The 21,955-nt window shown below is 40.4% G+C and overlaps 2 protein-coding genes across 3 annotated transcripts; one reads left to right on the top strand and one right to left on the bottom strand.

Moving 5' to 3' along the window:
- The first annotated feature begins 1,188 nt into the window (after positions 1–1,188).
- nkapd1 (NKAP domain containing 1) lies at positions 1,189–5,815 on the top strand. Its single transcript, XM_071539787.1, has 6 exons — positions 1,189–1,276; positions 1,677–1,753; positions 2,158–2,246; positions 2,396–2,536; positions 2,665–2,718; positions 3,371–5,815. Exons 1-6 carry the CDS (start codon positions 1,234–1,236, stop codon positions 3,831–3,833), a joined length of 867 nt encoding a protein of 288 aa, XP_071395888.1. The 5' UTR covers positions 1,189–1,233; the 3' UTR covers positions 3,834–5,815.
- Positions 5,816–7,375: 1,560 nt separating this feature from the next.
- On the bottom strand, positions 7,376–21,717 carry lrfn1 (leucine rich repeat and fibronectin type III domain containing 1). Of its 2 annotated transcripts, XM_071539781.1 has the most exons (3): positions 21,693–21,717; positions 10,843–12,181; positions 7,376–9,182 (listed from the first exon to the last, which is right to left on the bottom strand). In XM_071539781.1, the coding sequence occupies exons 1-3, from the start codon at positions 21,715–21,717 to the stop codon at positions 8,282–8,284; spliced, it is 2,265 nt and encodes a 754-aa protein (XP_071395882.1). In that variant the 3' UTR covers positions 7,376–8,281. The 2 variants fall into 2 exon arrangements, with proteins under 2 accessions (XP_071395882.1, XP_071395881.1); XM_071539780.1 differs by lacking the exon at positions 21,693–21,717 and having other exon boundaries at positions 10,843–12,218.
- Positions 21,718–21,955: the final 238 nt, after the last annotated feature.

The following is a 21,955-nucleotide window of genomic DNA, read 5'->3' on the forward strand; positions in this document are numbered from 1 at the left end:
ATAATATTATTTAACTAGAAATTGTTCAGATGTATACAAAAAAGAAATAAAACATCAGGCCTATATAATCTAGCTGGTGTCCAAATATAAGAGACAGACTTTAAAACAGACCATAAAAGATCTTTCATGTCCATGACCTACATTCAAAATGAACAACCGCCAATTCACACAAAATATATTTTCAGAAAAACATTAATTGATGTTTTTTTGTTTCCTTAAAAGACCCTATCCACGTAGCCTTTAACTTAGATCAGTTTGATATTACTGTGAGGTATAGGCCTACCTACCTAAAGTGAGTTTAGGGGGGTTTAGACTTCCACGACATCCCTGTTTGTCACTGTTAAGGAAAATATGATATATGTAACATTACCCATTGTGGTGGTGAAATGCATAGTGCTACTGGCGTTTCAGTGTGGCATACTGTGTTAAATTATTGTAGCCTATATCTGGATTTAGCTTACTTGTGCACATGCTATAAGACACAATCTTGCCAGTGTAAAACATTCTGTGTCAGTTTTAGACGCAGTTGTGGCACAAAGTTGTCGAGCAGGCGGTTAAATGAGGTTGTTGCCGAAGATGAAACTTTAATGATCCCTGCAGGGTAATGGGGCAAGATCGGTCTATGAGACAGGGGCACACAAAATCAACTTGGTAGTGGTAGGCTAATATGAAAGCATGTAGCTCCATTCCATTCCAATTAGCCTATCATTTAATTAAGAAACAAGCAGCATTTACTCCTCATCACATTGTGCCTTTAACATACTGGATAGCCTGACTGCCAATCAAATCGTAAGAGTACTTGAATCGTAAGAAAGAAATGTCTTCACTCAAAAAATAAATAAGCCGATGTCTGGGCAGCGATGTAATTATAGCCTACTGAATCGATGTGAAATTAGTTTGCACACACACACTTTCGGCGTATGTATAAGCATTCATTATTTTTTTTATTTTTTTTTTTTTTACAATATTTGCATGCTGTTTCATTGGTTCCCACACAACGCCGTCTGGTTTATGTTAATTTGCTTTCACGTCCTCTTCACAAGGAGGTTCTATATTAACAAGCTTTGCCCGTCCGCAACCTACCCCCACAGCACATGATTGACGGACATTTGGACCAATCACAGTTCTGATTTTTCTGACGTACACTCCATCGGGCGCCGCGCGTAAGGCGACGTCACGCAGAGGAAGCGGAAGTAAAGGTGGAAGCCGTGAGCCATGTTGTGTTCTTCTTGAATGCTGTTTTTTTTTGGTACAAATCCAGCCTTCCAGCGAGTTGGTAAGACAGTATTCCAACAATAGCTTCTGTGTTGTGTTTTCGCAGTTTGTTGGAAACTATGAGAATGCCAAATAAGTTTATTGTTGTTGCTTGTATTTCCTTCTTGCATCTGGATGACCAACGGACAATTTAGCGAACGTCTTAGCTAGCGAGCAAGCAAGCTAAACAGTGATGTGTGTTGGCCAGAGAGATAACTTAATGTTACAGAGATATAATATCTAACTAAGTTATTAATACTACATACTACAATATTTAGTATTTAGTAGGTCATTTGTGTTGGCGCTACACTTGTCAGTCTTACTAATCAGTTTTTGTAACGTCAGTTAATTGTTTCCTTCCTACCAAATGCCTGTCTACTTTTTATTTTTTATTTTTATTTTTTATACATCTTACGTTACAGGTGTCACCATGTCAAGGGTGCCGATGGGCAAGGTGTTGCTCTGGAATGTAATCCGCCACACAGATGCCCACAACAAGGTGTGTATGTGTGTGTGCATGAGAGAGAGAGAGAGAGAGACACACACACACAAACATACCCATACACACAGTGATACCAAGTATGATATCTATCTTGATGCTTTGGATATTCATAGTATTCTGTTACATCAACACACGGCTATCTTGATAGGAAAATAACAGGTGATTATTGTTAAATGACCGCCACAGCCAGTGAGCTGTGTGTATGGTAGGAAATGCATGTGACATCATGGGAATACTATGAATATAGTTCTTAAGCTTCAAGCCAGCAAAGCATATTGAATCGAGAGAGAGAGAGAGAGAGAGAGAGAGATAGAGAGAGTAGCTATGTATTTGTGTGTGTCTGATAGTTTTGTTGGAGCAGTTGTTTATTTATGTACTTACTTTTGTTTGACCCGTTGCAGATCCAGGAGGAGTCGGAGATGTGGAAAATGAGAGACTGGGAGAAGCAAACATCCCACCACAAAAATGTGTCGGCCACAGATTGTATGAGGTCTGAACAATGAATATCCCATTTCTATTTGTGCCACCTGGACACGAGTATCACCAAAGCTTATTTAGGATCATGTTTCATATTGTAGCCTAGGTTTACAGGTGTTATGTTGGCTTGTTGGTTCATTGATAATAGTGGTTGTTTTTCAGGGGCAGTATGCACTGTGATCGAGTGTCAGATTCTTCTAGAGACCAAAGTCGAAGTAGAGAGCGCGCCTCAGGCCACGATGACAGAGAGACTCGGTACTGGACTCGCAAAATGTACGAGTTTAAGGCCAATGATCCTGACAGGTACATGGCTAAATCTCCATCCAGATATATTTTCAGTTCCTTGTACTGGTAGGCAAATAAGGTACATATGAGTGTCGGAGAGATAAATCTCTGAGGTGAATTTGATTCCTTTTATGTTCACACTGCAGATGGGGACACAGTGGTTTCAAGGAGCTTTACCCAGAGGAATTTGAAAGCGATTGGTAAGAAAATATTTTGCTATTAACCTCTTCAACCCTGCTGGTGGGAAATGCATGTTGTGCTCCCAAGCTTTGTTCAAACCCACATAACTTTATTTTAAATTGTAGACAAGATACCAAATATGTTATGTTGAATGACATGGAAATGTGTAAAATGATGCGTCTAGATTTTTCCATTTGATGTAATGGTGCAGCCATAAAAAAATACACAGAAAATGTATATGACATTGTTGTACAGTGTGGGAAAGAAAGATTTGTTTTTTCTAACTTTGAAGCTACTTGAGTTCAAGGGCTTATGTATGAGATCCATCAGGCTATTATTGGAATTATTTGGATCCATGAACATAGTCTCTCACTTGGCTGCATTTGTTTGTCGGTCACGGAACATAGGCTGCAGGACTGCACCCATGTTATCAAGAGATCAAGACTCAATTGTAATGTGGATGGGTTGCCGCCAGGGGTGGGGGGTGGGGATTAATTGTTGTGTATTTGTTGTGTGTGTTGTTGTTATCCATATCAAACAATAAAAAAGTTGATAACAAAAAAAAGAGATCAGGACTAAAGTATGTGTGTGCTTGACATTTTAAAGGCACAGTTTTTCCCAATGTCCTGCTTACTACATAGTTCTATTGTTTTTTTTTTGTTTGTTTTTTAGTGAAGAAGCCAGTGGCACAAAAAAGAAAGGACGGCACAAAATGAAAAAGTCCAAGTCCAGCACAGAAACGGCCATATCCAAACGCTCGAAAAAATCCTCTCGAAAGAAGAAAAAGAAAAAGAAGAAGAAGGACGAGGAGGAAAAGCGAAAGAGAGCGCGGTGTTCGAGCAGCGACAGCAGCAGTGATGAGAGCAACGCCGCCAGATGCAAGCAGGGGAGGAAGAGGCCTAAAAGCAAACATAAAAACAAGAAGACTGGGAGGAACAGAGGGAGAGGAGAGGACAGCAGCTCAGAGGAAAGCGATGATGAGGGAGAAAGGGAGAGAAGGACACACTCTCGCAGGAAACGAAAGCAGGACACCCACAAAGGCTCAGACTCAGGGTTGGACTCACAGAAGAAGAGGAGGAGGAAAAACTGGAAAGGAGCAAACGAGGAGAACTCGGATGATAGCTCTGGAGACTGAAACACACACACACACACACACACAGAGCTCAGGTAATGACTAGGAAACGACTGTAGGTTCCTTTTGTTCGTTTTATCTGCACAGAAGGCTTTTCTCTGCAGTGCTGTTGAGTGTTGTACTCGGTTTGACATCGACAAACCTGTGCTGTCAGTCCGCTCCATGGGCATTCTTCGTAGCAATATCTCATCACCTCTGCAGAGACCTGCAGCACGCTGTAGTGAGAGTGAGCTGTATTCTGCAGGCAGTACCAGGAGGGATTGTGGGGGATCCACCTCCTGCCTCATGAAGTATTCTGTCAGCAATGGGCTCATTGATTGATTATTGACTCTTGTCTCAGACTGTCTGTCTCACATGGAGTCATTATGTCCTGAAATGCCCACCTTTTCTTTTTTTTGGTGGCACAACTTTTAAACGAAACAAAAACAAAGGCAGATTATGCAAGTTTCCTCACCAGTTATGACAGAATTAGCATTTGCTTTTATTCAGTATTGGGTTTTTTTTTTTACTTTTGTAAATTACTTTCATACTTGTGTGCAACACAATGGCATAGGTGATAAACATCTATTTTGCTGGTTTTGTAAGTTTTTGTAATTTAACAATGGAATACAAGTTTTTCATGAAACACTTTTTTTTTCTTCTTTTTTTTTACATTGGTCATCCACACTTAAATGGTCATAGCTCACAGTAGCTGATATTCAAATAGTAATTTTGCCTGAAGGGTCAAATATGTTTTACATTTTCACTTGTGTCGATGCAATGTTTTCATTTGCTGTTTAAACACAGAGAAGCTTGGGATCGGTGGTGTCACCCATCTGTTTAGACAACAAAATAGATCAGTTCAGAGCCAAACACAGAAAGTGAAAAAATGTAATGCGCTGGCAGTGTAAATCCAGATAACTCAGTTAATTATTTATACTTTAATACCTTGAAATAATCTCAGGCATACGGAAAATTTCATTTCAGACTTCAAACCTTGTGATTTGTTTGCCAAGCTGTTTGTAATGGAAAATATACAGAAGGCTTCTTCTTCTCTGTAGGCCATCACGGATCAGAGGGCTCGCTGCAGTCCTGTCCCAGTTTGAACATGCAGTCTTTTTATGTTGCAAAACATATACTTAATAAGCTGCTACTCATGAAAGTGAATAAATTAAATTTGTGATTTGCAGATTCCCTCTTCTGTTTGACACATTACTGTAATCAAGAGTATCAGATTGTGATCCCTGGTCTTACAGTTGAGATAATGTAGTGCTTTGGGTGAATGATGCGTCTGAGAAAAAAAAAGCTAGATTGTTGACTCGGTAACACCATAACAGTACTGAACATACCAACTGTACAGCATACTGTAGCATGGAGTAGCTGACAAAAATAGCAATGTTCAAACCATACTGAAGTCCAACTGCTGAGTCACATCTAACATAATGTTGTCTGCTATTGGTCAGTTTTTACCATCTCACTTGTCAACATTTATACAAATATACATTCATTTAATCAAATCAGTTGTCAACAGTTGACACAATGTTAAATACATTGTCAAGGGGTTAGATAACTTATTTGGCAACAGGTCAACTTGAACCAAAATTGAGAATGCAATATTTTTGTGTGTACATTATAACTGCAAATAACTAGTTTAAAAACTTCCACTCAAAAAGCCATCCTACAATACATACAGTATATAATCTTGGTCCTAACACAAAGTGTTAATGTCTGTATCGGCAGAAAAATAATGAATGTCTGTATGTATGTCTGGTCATCTGGTTAAAATGGCAGAATTCACAGGAAGAGTGCTTTTTTCCACACATCTGTAAGACTCTAATCTACTAGTGGAACACTTTGCTAGAGCCAGTAGAAACTTTCCCTCTCCACAGAAATATGATATAAAAAGTGGCTCAATTTACCTCACTCTCAGCATATAGACAATGCTAGGATATTCTGGATGTACTGTTTTCTGAGTTTTTCATAAAAAAATAAAACTAGAAATTATATGAGTAAACTTTTTTTTTTGTATTAAATTAACAAAAACTTGGACCGCTAAACCGCTAAACTTGGATCAGCATTTGGCCTTCAGCATAGTTGGAATACAGTTGGTTGCAATTGCCATGAAGTATGTTGATATTTTTCGCACACTGCATACTAGAGTATACAGTATGGTTAGTAGGGAAAGATTTATTAGGATTTTATATGTACTGTGTTTTCAGATACAATACTGGACTTTTCAAACACAGCATTATTATGCATGAAATATATAATGGAATCTCCCATGGAAAATTCACCTTTACCTAGTCAAGGCACAACTTTGCAGCCACTCAGAACTGCTGATGAGACACAACATACTTTTGTTTTACCCTGATGTTAGCTAGTTTGGCTGCTCTGGCCAATTTTCAAGACTCAGTGAAGACTGAGCCTCCTACCTAAGCAGATTTTGTGTTGGACAGAATGAATAGTGGTTATAGATATGATCGGACAGATATGATATTTCTCCTGTCATGAGAAATGGTGAGCAGCATCTTTCAAGAATGGAGACCTTCAGTGGTTAATGGGAGGTTGAGCACTGAAAACATTGTGCACCACAAATTGACAGCTGAGGTATTACACACTAAAATATCTTTTTTTTTTTTTCCCCAGCGGAATGTTCCAATGTTTTACCAGCAACAGATACAAATTCTGGTAAAATTGTTAACATTCATTGCTTTAGCTGAAAATTGGTTAAAAATGTGATGGAAAGGGCTGAGGGAACGTGAGGCTGACCCTGCTCCTGGACAGACTCAGTCCTCTGGGCAACTGATAATGGAAAGGGAGAAGGGACAACCTCCAATTTGTGTTATCTTTCTCTGGTCCATATTTTTTCTCTGTGGCCCGTACTACTCAGCTCAATCTTGGTCAGCGCTAAGCATAATCAGAAGGGAAGGTGTGTTTCTGTAACACAAAACAAATGCTCTCATCCACCCCACTCTAATCTCCTCCCACTGCTGTGCCTTTTTCAAGATCTAAGCCGTTCAATGTGTCAATGACTAGAGATTAAGAAAAACTGAGCATTAAATATAAGATGCTCTACAGGCCCACAGCTATTCGTCATTATTAAAGCAACTCTACTGCAGCCTGCAGCTAATTTGGAACTTCACTGAGCTTTGTCTCCACCTAGTGGGACACAATCTATTGCACACCCTTATTAATCAATAATGGCTGGCTTCCTTTGAATTCAGTATTTCATTCAGTCATCATCTCCCTCATCATCCCACACCCCGCTCCACCCCTGGTAGTTGTACAGCTCCACCGAAGTGCAAGCCATATAAATAGTCTTTGAGAATAAAATATTAATCAACTCATCGCGCAGACTCGCCCAAAGCAGGGACACTCTTTGGTGGTAATACGCTGCGCCTGGAGCACAGGAAGAAAATGCCACTGGTAACACACATGGTACAGTTAACCCACACAAAAAATTTAATACCCTCTGCAAGGGATAAATGGTCCAAACTTTGACATACTAAATAGGGAGAGGTGTGATGACACAGGTTTTTAATGTAAAAACTTGCAGCCAACACCCAAATGCTTTGTAAAAAGTCATGTGACATATGACTTACTTACTTACATAGTTAGTACACATACACCAATGTTTTAATATACTTATATATGTCTTTTTTGTTGTTGTCTTTTTATCTAGACCAGCCAGATACAGTACCGATTAATATACAGTCACATCTGGAACAATACCTATTAATATCATACAGTCCAACCATCAAAGAGGAATCCACGGTTTGCAGGTCCATCCTCTCTATGCTAACATTTGAAATCGGCATGTGTATAATTCTAGTATTTTTTTTTATTATTGTATAGACTGGTGGTGATACTTGTCCTTGTATCTCGTGTCTTCTGTGCAAAAGTTTTTGAAAGAACCCAAAACATGATTGACATACAGGATACCTGGCTGTTCACTTTACAGTGTGATGTAGTTTTTTTTTTGTTTTTTTTTGTTATTTTTGTTTTTCTAACAATTAAAAGATAAACAGTCACATCCAAACGCCACACCCCTTGGCATGTCACAGAAAAAGGAAAATCAAAAATCAAAAGTAACGCTCCCCATAACGGGGGAGGCAATGATAGAGAGGAAGGTTTATGACTACAGTGAGCAGCATCCTCCATTCATACATCTTTTAGAATAAGGCACTGCTGCAGAAAGAAATGACATGGCCAACAAACCTCTCTGGGAGTATGATGGGGAGGCAGGATGAAAGGAGACTGTGTTCTTCTCCAGCAACTCACAGAAAGTCTGCATGTGTAAATATGCTTGTGTATAGTAGTATGCTGTGGACAGTAAATCATGTGTGCTTGTGTGTACAGTATGTAGACATGTGTGGGATTCACATTGTGTGTGTGTGTCAGTTTGTGTGTGTGTGTTTGTATGTGTGTCTGTGCGGCTGAGTGACAGAGCCATAGCGGCTACACTGCTTTCCTCAGACTGTGCTCTCAAGCATCCACTCAGTGCTGCTGAATGTAACTCTCCTGTTGGCGAGCGGCGAGGACTCCACGTTGAGCTGGTTGGTGGACTTGTGCCACCTCGTCCTCGCTCTGCGTGGGTAACTATGACTCTGAAATATGGAGTAATCCCCTCCGTCAAAAGAGAACCTGTGCCTAGTTCGTGCCAGCTCATTAGGGAGCAGCCCCATGTTGGCCAGGGCACTTTTCTTGTCCTTGAGCCTCGGAGCCTCCTTGGTGCCGGCATTTGGGCCTATGAGACACAGGGACATGGTGGAGCCTGTCAGGCTGCTGTCCGTCTGTGTGTCCTCGGACGGGGGGCCAGAGCGCTGTGCATCCAGGCTGGTTCTCCTCTTCATCTTGTCCGTGGTCAGCGGAGGCAGCTCCACCTCCAGGATGGCAGTAGTGGCCGCTGGATCCTCCCTCTTCTCATTGTCCACCCTCAGCACCAGAGCCATGCACTCTTTTGGAGCCTGGGCTTCACGGTGGCCTTCCTCAGAAGGTTGCTTAGAGGCGGAGCGCTGGAGCCTTTGTTGGCTGCCGTTGGTCTGGGAATGCATGCTGGAGCTGACCTTGGTTTTGCTGTCCTCTGGGCTGCTGTAGGCCTTGTAGCGGATCATAAGGATGATGATGAACACCAGCACCGAAGCAACAATTATACCACCGATAATGATGATCATAGTTCCCCCCAGGAACTGGCTGTGCATGAAGCGGCACTGGCTAACCTCGCTTGCCGTGTGAAACTGTACACAGCCCACCACACGTGTGGCCGTTAATGATGTGATGCCATCGTCGTAAACCGCCAGCACACAAAGGTCATACTCCCGCCCTGCGGCCAGATCATTGATTAAGAAGGTCTTGCTGGTAGATGGGATCATTCTGTGGAGAAAAGAAACACAGTGGAGTGGTGAAGATGTAGAGGATTAATCACCTAAATTGCAACACCTCCATACACTGCTTTGCATAAGGTGTATTAAATCACACAGAGGTGTCAATTCTACACAGTGAAAAGGTAACAGGGCCATGTCAGTGCTTCTCCGAGCAAGCATTAAGTATCACACATACTGGTGGACAAACATAAAAAAAACATAAAACCTCATTAAAGTTGACTTATGAGAGACTGTGTTAAAGTATAAGGTGGCAGTTAGAAATGACTCCAGTGAGTTTGTGCGTGGAATGATGCAAAGGTAAATTGCAAGGTGATAAGCAAGGTAGAAGAGGCTTACTATATAAAGTATATGCCTCAACACCTGCAGGGCCTTGGACAAATGTGGCATTTTGATGTGCAATTTTGATGTTGTGTGAACATCTTAGACCAAACAACTTTGGCATTTGCAAGATTACATGGCTCTAACTAAAAAGGAGACAGGCACTGTCCCCAGGTCAACATTGGTGTTAATATAATTAGAAGCATGTTCCTTTTCCCTAAAGAAATACTTTGGTTGGTTATCACTTGTAGGTAATAATGTACCACCTTAAGACAAAACAACACCCAGGTCCATGCCTAAACCGGATGAGTAAATTATGCAGGAGAGCAACTCATTATATCTGATTAGATAAAATCTGCAAAGTCAACCACTAATATCAACTCACTCTATGAATATATAAATCCTGAAATACCAGTATACTGGATTCAATTCATGTGTGCCACATATTGAATAAGTAACACATTAAATGTATTCTCATATTCAAAGGGGTATTTTAATAAGGCCTGCAAATGGTGCTTAGAGCTTCATTTAAAAAAAGAAAATGAATCATTAAACTCAATTTTGAGCTCATTTTGCATTGCATTACCATACAAAAAACTTCACTTACACAATTTCCGATTGTAACCAAGATTGGTTATTAGGTTTGCCATTCTTTCTGTATCTGTAGTTAATGTACTGCTTTACTGCCAGTTGCCTACTTTGACCTTGTTCTTGTATTCATCTATTTGATGCAGCCAAGCCTGTCATTAGGTAACTACGTCTAATCACAATGTGTGTTTAGCCAATTAATGCAGACACTCACTGATAATACAAACAGGAGCAACTCTTAAAATGGAATCAGTTACATGCTGTAAAATGGATAGCTCTCCTATTGTTTATGTTTTAATGATGCAGAAAAAGGCCCTCTAGTCCTACAGGGTTTTAGAATTCATATATTCAGTTGGTGCTCAGTTTTTTTTTGGATGCAATGGTGAGGATGAAGAAGTGAGGTAGCTTGGTTGCAACTAAACTAAATGGAGTGATTCATAACTGTTAAAAAGACACTTACAGGCAAACAATGAATATCTTCAACATACTGTACGTTTTATGCAACGCATTTTCACATATGGAAAAAATATTACTGCTCAGCACAACCCCAAAACTATACTAAATAGATTCTGCTTATTTTTAGACACACTTAATCATCCTGCATCTGTGGGACCTGTCAATCCGCTATAATCGACCCTCATGCCATTCAGCAGATGGCCATTCCAGATGTCTCACCTTTCTTCTAGTCCCTCTCCTACCACATTCCCCTCCCTCCTTTCATCCACCACTCAGCCACGGCTTACCTGTAGACCAAAGTGTCATCTGCGGTGCTGTTGTACTGAATCTGGTACATCCGAATACCGGGGATGTGGCGCTCAGATGGCCAGCGAATCACAGCGGAGGACGAGGTCAGCTCAGTGACCATAACCCTCTTGTCCTGCTTGTCGTAGCCCTTGGTGTCGTTGCCAGATTTGGAGGAGGTGGTTATGTCTGAAAGGCCAGGGTCCTCGCGCATGTGGCCGGTGTTGTTGACAAACAGGGGTAGAGGGATCATGTTGATCTCAACAGCAGCTGTGGCGATGCCTGCGGCGTTAGAAGCCACACAATTAAATGCCCCACTGTCCTTCAGAGTGGTGATGAGAATATCAAGGGTGCCATTATCATACAAGATGGTGCGGGAGTTGTTATGCACCAGCTTGCCATCTGGTGAACGCCAGTGAATGTCCGGGTCTGGGTCTCCCATGGCTTTGCATTTCAGAGTAACGCCCTGCCCTTCCATCACATAGGGCTTAGTGGAAAGATGTTTGGTGATCAGCGGAGGCTCGCAGATAAACTCCTCCTCTTGGATGGACCAGAAGTACTTGTCCATGAGATGCTCCGGCGAGGCGCAAGTCTCCAGGTCGTCCTCTCTCGTCAGCCTGCGGAGCCACAGCAGCTCACAGTTACAGTGGAGCGGGTTCCCCCCAAAGCTCACGGCCAGCGAGGAGGGATTGGAGCCCTTGGCGTCAGAGAGCACCTGGGCGTGCTGGAACAGGCTGTCTGGAGGCAGCTTCTGCAGCCTGTTGGAGGTCATGTCCAGGCGGACCAGCTTGGTGAGGAGAGTAAAAGTCCCGGCTCCGATGTGATCGATCAGGTTGTGGTCCAGCGTGAGTGTGTTAATGTTGGTCATCCTGGCTATGGCCTCCCAGGGAAGGCTGCGCAGGTTGTTATTGGACAGATCTAAGTCCTCTATGGTGGCAACAAACTCATCAAAGGAGGTGGCAGCCACGTGGTGAATCTGGTTGTTTCCGAGGATGAGGTGGCGCAGGTTGATAAGACCTTTGAAGTGGTCGCTCTTGATGACGCTGAGGCGGTTCCCGTCCATGTGGAGGGCCCGCAGGGATCGCAGGCCCACAAAGGCGTGGGGCGTGATCTGGCTGATGGTGTTGCGGGACAAGGTGAGGTGGACCAGACTGGTCATGTTGAAAAAGTCTTTCCTGCGGATGATGGTGATGAAGTTGTCGGTGAGGCGCAGCTCGACGGTCTTGCGATCGATGGTGGGGGGCACAAACAACAGGCCAGTCTTAGCGCAGAGCAGAGTCAGAGTGGGGGAGAGGTGCTGGCAGATGCAGCGGCCGGGGCAGCTGTATCCCTTCACCAGAGCTGCACACAGCAGTACACACAGAACCAGCCGGTCCATTGTTGATCACTTTCCAGATCCTACGTGTGAGACAAACAAAGGGAAATAAGAGAGACATTGAGTCAAAAAATAGAGATCTTTGATTTAATAAAGAACATCTTAGCTTTTATGAGAGCATGCTGCAAAAATGCAGAGGCTGACCAGGATTATTGAGACTGCCAGCAAGGTATCAATCACACAATGAAATTGAGCTTTTCTGAAATAATGGCACATGGGATGATGAAAGGCAGTGCCAACACTGTCAGAAGCCCCAGCTTCTGTACCCTTCTGATGGAAATAACAGAATGCTTTTTGCAGCATGGATAATGTGCCACCAGGCTGAATCACCACTGAACCATATAATTTTTTGAATGATCACAGCATAGTTTTTCTATATTAAGTAACTGTGCCATGTACATCTCCATCCTTGTGTGTTTTTCTTGCTCTGAACTCCACATCAGGATGGAGAATTAAAGGTAGAAAAGGGCACTTGTCAGCACTGCTCAAGGATTTTTATGACCTTTTCATGCTCTCTGCTCTCCTTATGCTTCTGAAATGTACTGCAAAATTAGACAGCAACCTGTCATGTAAATCATGGCAACAAAAAGTGATCCGTCCGATGAAGGTATTATTGGATGAATCTCAGGTTTTGAGGATGTTCTGATTCTCTGATCCCCATTTAGAAGTATTGATTTCAGTCTCAGAGAGCACACGCCTGTGGTGACAGGAGTAAAAAGAGATCCTCGCGTGTAGTAACCATAAGAACCCCAACGGAACACAATCGGTGATGTGCCGATGCGATATTGCCGGTGGTTTTGCCCTCTCTGGCATCAATCTTGATCGCTAATGCCTTAAGCTTCGCTGCTCATTCGAGAGCCTATTAAGCTGATAAAGAAAGGAAACGGCAAGTGACTCTCTGTATAAGAATCCCATCTTTTCAAGACATAAGACTGGTTTAGTGGTTAGAGTCCACCCAGTAACCGCAGGGTGACGGTTCTGATCCCCCTTACATCCCATGTATCCATCAACAGCCATGTGTCCTCTTATAGATCTAGTGCAGTGGTTTTAATTCAGTCAGGAAGAGCTTGCTATGGATTTCTAACGCAAGGAGTGTCTGTTTTTTTTTTGTTTTTTTTTGACAGTTCATCTAATTTGTTATAACTGCTTTAGTGCCCCGTTCTCTATGTTCAGCCAATTCTCAGCGGACTGATTTGGCGTTGCCCTGCTGACATGCTTAACACCACCCATTTTTATTGGCCATCATTTACAAAGCAGAACCCTCTAATGCTCACGGCACCATCAATCCTAGCGAAAATTATATATTTTTCCAATTATATATATTTTAAATGCCACATGTCAAATTCCATGGCAGGCAGTAAGTATAAGGGTTATTATCAACATGGAGGTCTCTCTGTCTTCCTCCTACTCTCTGTCTTTGCCTTACTCACACACCCCTGCACATAGAGCGGGTACCTCTGTTTTTGTCCATCATCGCCAAGCAACTTTAGTAGTCTGATGAAAGGAAATATGCATGTTCAAGATAAGGAGAGAAGCGAGAAATTGCAAATGCATTACTGTCATTTTACTCCAGCCTACTTTGCTCTTGCCAGCCACCAAGGCAATTTCTAAGTTGCCCTTCCCCTCTCTCTCTCTTTCGCACTGTCCCTCAGGTGCACAGCACATACTCACTGTCTGACAGGCTACTGGGCACCTCCTTAACTATGAATACTGTCAACCAATCAGAGCATTCATTGAAACCTGGGTTTATGTGATGTAATTTTCTCTGGGTTTGGAGCGGACCACCAGAGGGATTGTTTCTCAAAGGATGTTAATCAAATTTACACCACACTGACAGTTATAATAGAATATTCTGGGTAAATTTATATTAATATGCGCTTTGTTAAATAATACCATGAGATTGGGAAATGCAAACCTCATGGCACTGGACCTTTAAAGTGTATTTTAGCAAGACCCAAACCTTGGCTTTTTGGCTAGTGTTCAGGTTTCGCCCCTCCCTGTTTTGAATCTGTGTGCTATCTACTGTATAACCTCGATCATCACAACAGAATCACCCATTTCTACTGTGCAATGTATTGACTGAAATTCATACAAGCTATGGAAAGCACAATAGTTATTTTCATTATTTAGTCAAATTCATATTGAGGTTAAGCCACTTCTTTGTGCAAAAAATTTCACACCAGGAGGTTTTCTGTATGAAGAAATTTCAGAACCCCAGAGAGAATTTATTTATTTAGCAAAGCTCCTTTATTGTTGGCAGCTCAGTGCGCCTTGCTTGTCAAAATTAATTCCCCTAATTTCCCTTTTGAAGAAGCTGGGAAAGTCACAACAATAAAGTAGGCTACAGCAGTGCTGGTCACATTTCCAATATAACATGGACATTATAGAATGGGTTTAATGGTTGTGGTGAAAGACTTGTCATCAATACTATAATCTTTGGTTCACTATTGATGTACCTTTATTATCCAAGTTTGTTAAATTTCAATTCAATATTGACCTTGCTTGATTGTGTTAGCATTCAAATGGTAACTAGGCCACAAAGCTCATGGTTTCTCAGAGGACCATCTGTGCCAGAGCATTTCCTGCCACACCGTCGAGGATACTCTATTGATCTCTCAGCATCTCAGGGAGGGGGAAACTTTGTTGCCAAGGCAACTCTGGTGTAGAATGTAGGTCTTTGAATCGCATTAAGATGATGTTGAGCTGCCCGAAAAGCAAGGCTTCAATCCTAATGGATATAAAGACGATAAGGAGGGACGTGCACAGATGTATGAATGGCCAACTCAATTTGAAGGAAAGGGCAGCGCCACCTCACATTTCTATTTCCGTTTTATTGCTTGATGTTGGTGACGCCACTAACTTATTATGTAGACAGCAGGGGAGTGGAAGGTATGTGTCATGTACTCGTGTGTTCTGAAACATATTGACAAAAAGCATCAATTTGGTATCAAAATATAAATCTGGCTGGTTCATATGAATGTCTATATGGTTCACAAACTCACATTTAAAATAGGATTTTTTTTTTAAATCTACTACCACAAAGGAACAGAAGAGGACACTGAGGCAGGCGCTTGTGCAATAGGTTGAACAATCAGCCAACCACTTAAAAATGAGTGCGTGGGACCATAAGTAAGTGCTTGAAGAGCATCACAAACAATGCAGTAGAAATCCAATGAAAGCTAAAAGATGCCACTGTATGTCTCAAAGAGGATCAAGCTTTTCCAGATGGTGGAAGAACTCACAGTCTATATTCTTAAAATCTGACATTTAATTTAAAGGTTATGGCACTAGCATCTGTGAGAGAATGCAATTCACTGTTACTTTGAAATTTGGTGCAACTTTAGAGAAAGTCATGTTAAAGGAAAATCTGCAGTCAACTTGTTTAAGTTGTACAAACAGCCAAAAAAAAGCTTGCCTCTTCTTTTGCTCAATTACACCCACACATCAAGCATTGGATGGGAATTTAACTAGGGCATCAATTAATTCTCCAGGATATTCTCAAATTACTGAAATGGAAAGGTGATATGTAATTAACAATTAAAAACAACTCAGAATATCTTATCTGTCTAATCTGAACCACAAGATTGTCACATTAGGCACATAAACCCCCTACTACCAACCAAGCAAACTGTGTCCCTCAATTAATTCTCCTCTTAACTTACGAACTTTCATTGTTAATACTGTATGTGCTATTACTTGGCAACTTATTAATTCAAAGTGAAATATACTTGATGTAATTGTGAGACCATGTGAGTATAGCTTCCCAGCTGCATTGGGCAGCTAAAAATACAGTAGAGATATGTAACAGTAATTATTTGTGTCCAGTTTGCTCCATATTTTTCTCCTGTTGATCTTTGTGGTCATTGCCCCTTTTCAGTCTTATTCATAAGAGATTATTTTTGAGGCTGTGCCATTAGTTTAATTTGGCCAAGATTTTCCGAAGTCATCAAATGTCATATAGTTTAAGCTTGCTTGGGCGTGTTTTGAATGTGACATTGCCAACGGTCAATCATAATCTACAAGCAACACAACAGTCTGTCCTCACTTCAGAACAGGCTGCTTCCACGTTCACCCCCAGCTACAGCAATGTAAGGATATTTCCTCGACATGACTTTGTCAGGAAACAGTAAATGCCAATTAGACGGTGTAGGCAGTGAACTGTTCGCTGCCCCAGTGTGACTCTTGTCAGGAAGCGGGCATAATTATTGACAGCCGGAGTTCATTGGAGTCAACTCTGTCTCCACCAGTAGATGCCTAAACCAAGCTCCACAGCCCCTGGGATTTCTGGTCACATCTCATCAAAGGGGGGGGGGGTTGGTAAATAGAAGAGCATTTGCATAGTATAATTATGTCTGCATGCAAAGAGGTGTCTTCTCAATTACAGCCCATTTAAAACTTTCAATGGAGAAGAACTGCGATGCGCAAACTACTGTAGCTCCATAAACTTTCATTGTAACAAAATTCTAAAACAGCTCCCCTAAACAAAGTACAGAAAATCAGGATGGCATATGATGCATAGTCATAAATATCACTAGTTGATTGAAATTTACTTATTCAGATTTCTAACATTACAGTATGATATAATATAGTAATACTTAATGAGATTTCTATGAAATTTGTTGACTTGTATCACCGCAAACTGCTGTTATTTTTAATTTGAGTACCTTTTCTTCTTGAAATAATCACCTTTGACTATAAGTGCTAAACTTACTGTAAAACTCATTTTTTGTGATTAGTGTTTTGATAAATTAACACTGGTTAAAAATCACTGAAAATTAATTTAGAGAGTCTGGTTGTTACTTTCTATAAGTGGACCTTTGAGTGCAAAATGGTAATTAACACTTATTTCACACAGTCGCACACAAAAAGGAAAAATTACATGGGAGGGATTAGAGGAAATATTTCATGCTAGTTTCGGCTCTTAGTGGAGCCAACCTGGAGTGTCTACTGCAGCAACTGGCCTGCAATCTTAGAGAAGGAAGCCTCTCAAGTCTGGCCAGCCTGGTCTTTCACAGCACAGAGAGACAATTTTACCTCACAGCCATGCACCATTTATTCTGAAATCTCTCTTTCCTGAGATCAGCAGAATTTGTGCAACATACCTCAAACAACATCATGCATTATGTAACGCTCCCTGAATATGTCAAACCTCTGTAATCAACATCAAATAATATTGATTTACCCTTACAGGACTTTTCCATGTGAAGTAAATTATTGTTCCCTCATATAAAAAAACAAAAACCAAAAACAATAACAGCCACACAAACAGATTATTTTCTGCACAAATCTCTGGCTAGATCCATAAAATCCTTCCTTGGAATGGTCTCACTAATCACAGGGACCATATGATGCATAATGGAATTATTAGATATGGTGTTGTTCCAGTCAATCCACTTTATGCACAAATTGTTGGAATAACTGAGCCAAAAAAACCCTCTGAGTACATTCCATCTGCTGGCTGCCGTGATTAATGGAATAAACAGGACAATGCACTATACCCTCTTATTTAGGATGGCCACTTACCTATTTTAGATATGCTGTGAGAGGTTTTGTGGAGCTCCGCGCTCAGAAAAGAAGTTGGCCTTTTTCAATTTCACACTTTACACTGAGGACGTTGCAGCAGTTATGATAAACATGAACTACGTATATTGTTTCATCTTCCCTGTTATGAAGCCATGGATAAACTGCCCATGCAAGAGAAAACATTATCCCAATACAGTGTAAAATGAACCTATACATTTTTTTTTGTTATACGGCCTCCCAAACACTGGATCTCTATCTTTCAAATATGAAAAACGATGCTCCTGGTGGTTGCAAAAGTTCAGTTTAAATTAATTCTTTTCAGCATCCTTTAAGGAGGCAGCGTGTCCTGCTATATTCTGAGAAAAACAAATACTTCAGTAATGCAAAGTGTGGCTGATATTCCTTTCTCCAGGTAGCAGTTTCATGAATACCTTTCAAAAGATCATTTCAGTACGGTGGAAATATATGTAAAAAAAAAAAAAATGCACAAACAAACCATGATAAAAGCAGGAACAGCGAGCTAACAACACTTTATAGGGCAGACAGTGATTTTGAATGACACCCGGCTTATGGACTGGGATTTCTATTTCTAGGCTAAGTCGATTTGAACTCAAATAAGGGTTCAGTGCTGAGATTTATTTACAAATAGCTGTGTGATTGCCTATTCTATATGTGGGTTCTGCATGTGCATAATGTTCTTATTTGGAGTTGCTATTTTCTTCCGCAGCTGTATGCCAGATTGTCCTCCATTTGGTTCAGATAAAGCATCGCCTCTTTTTGTAGATGTTGTATATTAAATTGGTGTTTTATGTTTTGTTTTTTCTTCTTGTTTCTTAGCATAGCGGCTTCATGCAGTCCTTGCTATCTGAAGACAAGCTGAAGGTGACTGGGCCCTTTGGGTTTTCTTTAAGCCAAATTTAACTATCACAGCAGGACAAAGCATTGTACTGTCTCAAGACTGCATGCACATGCATACAGGCATGCATGTATGGACACACACACATACACACACACACACACACACACACACACACACACACACACACACACACACACACACACACACACACGTTCGTTGTCATTAATGATGAAGCTATTCTTCTGAAAAAATCTACCTTGAATTTGTAAATTAGAGAATTGTGTATATGTTCCTAGCCAGACATTACTAGATGTTGATGAACTCATTCCTAATTTTGTTTCTAAAGTAGAATACAAAGTAAATATGCAGTGAGTATGCGTTTCGAGGTATTATTTACAGTAATTACAAAAACAATTGAGATTAATAGCCACTGGAGCTACATGAATAAATATACTACAAATTGGATGCAACAATGAAAAATTCACGTAGTTCTAATTGTGAGAGGAGACAGTGGTCCAAATTCACTCGAGGCTGTAATCCTTTTTACAACCTCAAAAAGAGGCAAAAATGACTTCATGCTATTCACTCACCACACAACAAATGGCTGCACAGCTAGAATGTTACACACCACGCATAAGAAATCCCATGCAAAGTGGGTTTTGGCAGGAAATTTGGCAAATACACATATACAACATGACTTACAGGCTTCTCTCATCTAGACTCCGATTGCAATATCAGGTTAGTTTCAATTGGTTTTCAAAGTCTAATTGTAATAGACTGGTAATAGACGTTAGCTGCATGTATTAAAAAAATCATTGAACCGATTAGTTGTTGATGGGATTGGTGTTTGCAATGCACTGCTAACTAAATTATAGGAGGTCTATTAGAAGAATAAAAATCTAAATAGGGATGTAATGAGGGCTGTTTAATGACGAGATGATCACAAATGTATTTTGTTTTAGCACTTGGCTTTAACGATACTGAACTTGGGAACTTTACTGATCTTTAGGGAACGTTACCTGTTTCCAGCAACGTCAATCTGAAGCACCAGTCACTTTTAACATCGATATACAGTATACCAGCTCCTTTATTTACTACGACTCTCTTAAATCTGCAATACTTGAATTCTATGCAAAAGCCACTTTTACACTACTATTGTCAATACTGCATCGCATTGTTTGCACGTTTTGTATCATCCTGCTCTCCTTTTACTCTCGTTTGGAATGCACCAAGAAAAAGTTGTTAATTTCACTGTGTACTTGTGTAAGGTGAAATGAGAAAGTTAAAGTTGAAGTTGAGATTAATTGAATTATTACATTTTCCAAAAAAAAAAAAAAAAACGCATTCAGTTTTAGAGGGCAATTTCAGATTAAGTCAACGTTTTATAATAGGTCTTGGTCTTGACCGGCACCCCTTCATAAACAACAGTTCACATAGACATGGAACATTTGAAAACCAATTCAGGGTTGTGAAAAGTGAAATAGATATGTCCTTAGAATATCAACAATATGTCATTTTTAATTGGTTTTAAAGCTACTTGTGCTTCGAGAGCGCTGGGGGCGTAAGGAGAGAGCAATATATGAAAAACATGTCTGGATTGACACTGGTAGCCTGAATGTTAGTTGTAGCCAAGAGGATAATTACAGAAAATAAAAAATGGAAATACATATTTAATTCTATTTCAAAATAAACCCTACTAAGGTCAAATTCAGATTTTTGAAAATGTCCTCAACAACATCTTGCAAAGACTGTAATTGATGCAGTTGATGAAAATGAATGTGTCAGTATGATTTGTGCATATCTATTAATTGTTTACAATTTCAATGGGTTTTAAAAGTAGGATTAAGCTATGATCCAAGTCTGTATCAGTCTTGATTGAGATGTAAACTCAGCAAGTTTAATAGGGGTCACATTTGTTAGAAAGTCTGATGTGCATAAATTTCTATGAATCAGATCCTTTTCACCATTTCTGCCTCCGATTACAATTTTTGTGAAATCGGGTCTGTACTTAATCCGTATCCTACCAGTATAATTAATAATTATCTGATTGAAATGTTTAGAATGACTGTAGACAAGCACATGCCACGTTTTGTAGGTCCCTAATCAGAAACCTGTCAGGCCTGTTATTTGAAACTGAAAGGCACATTTAGCTCTTTCTTATCTGTCACATAATTATTTTTTATCTATATTTTTCATAGCCGTGCTGCGAGTTAATATAGCTGACTTGGAGTGAAACACGGTCAATAGATTAGCAAGAGACATTACAGCCCATTCTATTTTCTGTAGAATGGAAATCCTGTGATTCAAAAAAATTAAGATTAGCTGCTGTGTCAAATTGTTGCCGTCACACAGCCAAGCCACAGGGAAATAAACATAATTAAAATTGTTCTGACATTTGACCCCCTGCCCCAGCCTTCACAACACTATTGTTTGAATGTTACAAATGCAGAGATCAATAATTGTGCGAGAGTTTAAGACAGTGTTTCTCAAATAGTGGGGCGCGTCCCCCAGGGGAGGCACCAGAGGACTGCTGGAGGACGCAACGAGGCAGGGGGGGGTAAAAATAATCAAGTGGAACCAATTTTGTAAAAAAACAAAACTGTGTTGTATTTGGTTGCAAACACCACTGACTATTGAGTGTCAAAGTAAACACAAATAGCTGCAGGCTAAACATTGACAAGTTCAAATAAGTGGCTCAGTTTGAACTTACGTTGCAAACTTTCTTTCGTTTTTTTTTTTTACCTATAGAAAATACATTTATTGTAACTAGAATATAAATAAAAAAGAACTGGGGAAAAAGGTTGAGAACCATTTGTTGAAGAGATCAGGATGGCTAGTAGTGATGCTTGGGACAGATTATGAAATGTTTGATGAGAGGAAATATATAGAATACATATGGTGACTTTACCACCCATCTGAGCTAGAGGAAGAGTAGAGGAGATAATAGTTAAATTTCTGGGTTCATTTGGTTCATTATGCTTGTGGCTGTAATACAAATAGTTAGTTCACAACCTATTTGAGGGGGTGGTATTATCTGAAATTGCTCTTATTTTCTGTCTGGTTAATTAGTAAATTTGATGAATTAGCAGCTGAGCAAAATTGCAGTCCAAAAGCTATCATTGGTAGTAATAAGTTACGCACAAATTAAGCTTGAGTAATTTGGACATCAGAGAACATTCGCTGGGATTAAAGCAAACATGCTGTTCGGTTTTGTTCCCTTTATTAGGAGAAGTCAGCGAGTGTAATTAGCCGTCCTACATCAAGCTGATTCTACGCATTCAACATCTCCCAACAGGTGCTACATGGCCACATTCAATGCAAACGGTTCAGAAAGTGGTTTGTAAATACAGCCAGTGTC

The sequence above is a fragment of the Centroberyx affinis genome, unplaced genomic scaffold (assembly GCF_046629955.1).
Source record: "Centroberyx affinis isolate AG114_WGS23_722 - 3 ecotype Tasmania unplaced genomic scaffold, CSIRO-AGI_Caff_v1 ptg003519l_1, whole genome shotgun sequence".
NCBI classification, from domain to species: Eukaryota; Metazoa; Chordata; class Actinopteri; order Beryciformes; family Berycidae; genus Centroberyx; species Centroberyx affinis.